This window comes from Salvelinus alpinus, chromosome 22, assembly GCF_045679555.1.
Source record: "Salvelinus alpinus chromosome 22, SLU_Salpinus.1, whole genome shotgun sequence".
In the NCBI taxonomy this organism is placed as follows: Eukaryota; Metazoa; Chordata; class Actinopteri; order Salmoniformes; family Salmonidae; genus Salvelinus; species Salvelinus alpinus.
In genome coordinates this window covers 51,559,436-51,564,435 of record NC_092107.1, presented here as the reverse complement: position 1 = coordinate 51,564,435, position 5,000 = coordinate 51,559,436, and the positions used below count along the sequence as shown (strand labels likewise).

General features: G+C 46.9%; 1 protein-coding gene across 1 annotated transcript in view; it reads right to left on the bottom strand.

The window, feature by feature from the left end:
• Positions 1-2,770: 2,770 nt before the first annotated feature.
• Positions 2,771-5,000, bottom strand: part of LOC139549623 (cell adhesion molecule-related/down-regulated by oncogenes-like) — a 79,886-nt gene continuing 77,656 nt past the window's right edge. Inside the window, exons 16-17 of the mRNA XM_071360299.1 lie at positions 4,239-4,522; positions 2,771-3,994 (exon numbers count right to left, since the gene is read on the bottom strand). Coding sequence (XP_071216400.1) covers positions 3,831-3,994; positions 4,239-4,522 — 448 coding nt within the window. The 3' untranslated portion in view covers positions 2,771-3,830. The remainder of the gene's footprint in view (positions 3,995-4,238; positions 4,523-5,000) is intronic.

Here is a 5,000-nt window from a genome sequence, read left to right as displayed (position 1 = left end):
CCAGATCACAGACCAGTTTACTGTGTAGACCAGATCACAGACCAGTTTACTGTGTAGGACCAGATCACATACCAGTTTACTGTGTAGGACCAGATCACAGACCAGTTTACTGTGTAGGACCAGATCACAGACCAGTTTACTGTGTAGGACCAGATCACAGACCAGTTTACTGTGTAGGACCAGATCACAGACCAGTTTACTCTGTAGACCAGATCACAGACCAGTTTACTGTGTAGGACCAGATCACAGACCAGTTTACTGTGTAGGACCAGATCACAGACCAGTTTACTGTGTAGACCAGATCACAGACCAGTTTACTGTGTAGATCAGACCAGTTTACTGTGAAGACCAGATCACAGACCAGTTTACTGTGTAGGACCAGATCACACATCAGGAAGTGATGAGATAATATTTCAACTCCTTCCCCCATTGACCTTCCTCCTTTTATCTCTAGATTTCAGTGTCTTTGTAAACGCAGGTCGTCTGTGACCAGTTGAATCTTTGATATGTACATGTCTGGTCTGTACGGTCTGCAGGGTCTGTATGGTCTGTAGGGTCTGTAGGGTCTGTACGGTCTGTACGGTCTGCAGGGCCTGCACGGCAGGAAGAGATGCAAGCTGAACTAAATACATTATTGAATTCGATTTTCATAATAGCAAGCCACTGTAGGACGACTGATGGTTTGGTTAGCTAAGTTAGCAAGTCTGTTTGTTTGGTTACCCAAGCAACTACTGTCGCTATAGTGAACTTTGGAGCTAACCAACAGAACAGACCCTCACAATGTTTACAGGTTTGGACTAGGGCCAGTTGGCCTCACCAGGTCCCAGTCATAACCTGGATATGAGGAGAAAACACTCCTCACACCTGGTCATAACCTGGATATATGGAGGGAACACTCCTCACACCTGGTCATAACCTGGATATTTGGAGGGAACACTCCTCACACCTGGTCATAACCTGGATATGTGGAGGGAACACTCCTCACACCTGGTCATAACCTGGATATATGGAGGGAACACTCCTCACACCTGGTCATAACCTGGATATGTGGAGGGAACACTCCTCACACCTGGTCATAACCTGGATATATGGAGGGAACACTCATATCACCTGGTTATAACCTGGATATATGGAGGGAACACTCATATCACCTGGTTATAACCTGGATATATAGAGGGAACACTCATATCACCTGGTTATAACCTGGATATATGGAGGGAACACTCCTCACACCTGGTTATAACCTGGATATGTGGAGGGAACACTCCTCACACCTGGTCATAACCTGGATATATGGAGGGAACACTCCTCACACCTGGTTATAACCTGGATATGTGGAGGGAACACTCCTCACACCTGGTCATAACCTGGATATATGGAGGGAACACTCCTCACACCTGGTCATAACCTGGATATATGGAGGGAACACTCATATCACCTGGTTATAACCTGGATATATGGAGGGAACACTCCTCACACCTGGTCATAACCTGGATATATGGAGGGAACACTCCTCACACCTGGTCATAACCTGGATATATGGAGGGAACACTCCTCACACCTGGTCATAACCTGGATATATGGAGGGAACACTCCTCACACCTGGTTATAACCTGGATATGTGGAGGGAACACTCCTCACACCTGGTCATAACCTGGATATATGGAGGGAACACTCCTCACACCTGGTCATAACCTGGATATGTGGAGGGAACACTCCTATCACCTGGTCATAACCTGGATATGTGGTGGGAACACTCCTCACACCTGGTCATAACCTGGATATGTGGAGGGAACACTCCTCACACCTGGTCATAACCTGGATATAAGGAAGGAACACTCCTCACACCTGGTCATTACCTGGATATAAGGAAGGAACACTCCTCACACCTGGTCATTACCTGGATATAAGGAAGGAACACTCCTCACACCTGGTCATTACCTGGATATAAGGAAGGAACACTCCTCACACCTGGTCATTCTATCAGATCCTCGCTGGCTGACACGCGTACAGCCGTTGTGTTGTTGGTATCGGAGGTGAAACTTCGTTAAATCTGTCAAATCCGCGATCGGCTCCCAGCACTATACCTAAAGCGAACATTGCCATTGCCACATTAAGAGATATCCCATGATGCATTTGTAACAGTTTAACTTTAGTCCGCCACTCGCCCCGACCCGGGCGCGAACCAGGGACCCTCTGCACACATCAACAACTGTCACCCACGAAGCATCGTTACCCATCGCTCCACAAAAGCCGCGGCCCTTGCAGAGCAAGGGGAACCACTACTTCAAGGTCTCATAGCGAGTGACGTCACCGATTGAAACGCTATTAGCGCGCACCACCGCTAACTAGCTAGCCATTTCACATCGGTTACACATTGTTTACAAATTACACCGTTAGGCTGATATAAAATCCTCATCATGAGCGTCATTATTTCTATACAGGCTCCACTTTCTCCTTCTGACCTTCTAGCGTCAGTGGGATGAGTGTGGCTTCATGACAATGACCACAAGAGAGGTTTCTCACTGATTTGATTTCACAGAGCTGACGTAGTTCCACCTCAGAGACACTGCAAACACATCAGATATGCGGGTTGCGGGTTAACGCCGGGTAATCTGATTGAATCTAGGCCTACGTTGTATTTTGTCCTGGTCTTGCAGGATAAACTCCTGGCCCCTTAGTTGTGAGTGTTTCTATGTGAACCAACCAGTCGTTCATATTACACTCTAACAGAGGGAGGAAGGTGGCGAAAGAAAATGACAGTAGAATATTTTACTCTTCAAATCTCTTCTCTTTATATTATTAGAAAACTTTACACGTACAATGTCTAAACTACACACCGCGTGGCGGAACACAGAACGACAAATAAAACAACCAAAAAATAAAGAATATTTCTCATCCAAAAAAGCATAAATAATATAAAAGACAAACTTTTTTTGTTCTTAAAGGTCCAACGCAGCCATTTTTATCTCAATTTTAAATGATTTCTGGGTAACAATTAAGTAACTTACTGTGATTTCATTCAATTAAAATGGTCAAAAACAAAACTAAAAATAGCTTCTTAGCAAAGAGTCATTTCTCAAGCAAGAGTTTTGGTAGGACTGTCTGGGAGTGGTCTGAATGGGGAGGGGAAAACTGAACTCTAGCTGTTATTGGCTGAGAGGTTTGGAACTCTCTTACTTATTGGTCTAACTAATTTACCAACTGGTGATGTCACCAGAAAGGCCAAAGCTCCATCCCACCAAAACAGGCTGTACATTTCAGGCAGTCTTTCCGAACAGCTCTTACACTAAAATAGCATTATCATCATTTTCATAATTTCAGAGTACGAATCCAACCTCAGTGTAGAAATATTTATAAAACACAGGAAAATAAATCACGTTTTTGACTGCACTGGGCCTTTAAAACAGATATGAAATAATATTTTACTACTACAAAAAATAAATAAGTAATCTAAAGAGTTTTAGTTCGTTTGTTTTAGGAGTCCTCCCTCCCTCTCTTCGTCGGGTGGAGTTTCAGTTCTGAGTCTCCTCCTCCTCCTCATCCTCCTCCACAGTCTCTCCATTTCATCCCTCCATTTGGTTGTCCTCTCTCTTTCTCCATCCATCATCCTCTCTCTCTTTCCCATGCCGTCCATTCCTCTGTCCCAGCTGTATTCCAGTCAGGTTAATGACCTTTTTCACCGTGTCACGTACAGTCTCTGACCGTGAACATACTGGGTCTTTAATCCAACGTCTGTCTGTTCCTTCTCCTCTCTGGTTCTCTCTGGTTGTCCGCCTCTCCCTTGTCTCCTCTGTACCCCAGGCGGGAGGGTTGTGTGTGGGCTGTGTTCAGACCTCCTGGGAGGTAGGCTGGATCAGGTCTGCCTGCAAGGCCAGAGTCAGGCTGTCTGTAGAGATCCAAACTGGTTTCTCCTTTAGGTCTAGGTGACACAGGCTCTCCCAACACACTGCCAAGGCCTCAGAGTCCACACACACCACAGGCTCATCATCGGCTAAAGAGAAGAGAAAGGGTTAAAGTCACTAGTTTAACCACACACACACACACACAACAGATCACGTGTCACTCATCATCCACACACACACACACACACACACACACACACACACACACACACACACACACACACACACACACACACACACACACACACACACACACACACACACACACACACACACACACACACACACACACACACACACACACACACACACACACACACACACAAACCCCACCTGTGTAGTCGTCTCCAGAGCAGTGTTGGTGGTGGTGGTCCCCCAGAGTACAGCAGGAGGTTTGGGACTGAGATGAGTCCTCCTCCTCCGGGTCCTGGTCCCCGTGCTCCCCAGACTCTGTGTCTCTCTCCCCAGACAGGAGGCCCAGGCAGTGAGGAGAGACCTGGCCCAGAGGAACCATCTCCAGCCCTCCATCCTGCTGCTGGCACGATGCCATGCGATGCATTAGGGGCAGAGAACCATCGCCACCACTAGAGAATGTTCCGTTGGTCTTCATGTAACATCTGCCCTCCGAGAGACAGAGAGAGAGAGAGAGAGAGACAGAGAGAGAGAGAGAGAGAGAGAGAGAGAGAGAGAGAGAGAGAGAGAGAGAGAGACAGAGAGAGACAGAGAGAGAGGGGAGAGAGAGAGAGAGGGGGAGAGAGAGAGACAGAGAGACAGAGAGAGAGAGAGAGAGAGAGAGAGAGAGAGAGAGAGAGAGAGAGAGAGAGAGAGAGAGAGAGAGAGAGAGAGAGAGAGAGAGAGAGAGAGAGAGAGAGAGAGAGAGAGAGAGAGAGAGAGAGAGAGAGAGAGAGAGAGGGGGGAGGGGGAGAGAAATCGAAACAACATGAGACGTTTATTTTCAGAATGGACAAACAGGGACATAATGCTGCAGAGTGCTGTTCTGTTACCAACCTACCAGCTCTTAACGGTCGACCCCATCCGGCCTTAGTAACACTGAGTGCTGTTCTGTTGCCAACCTACCAGCTCTTAACGGTCGAC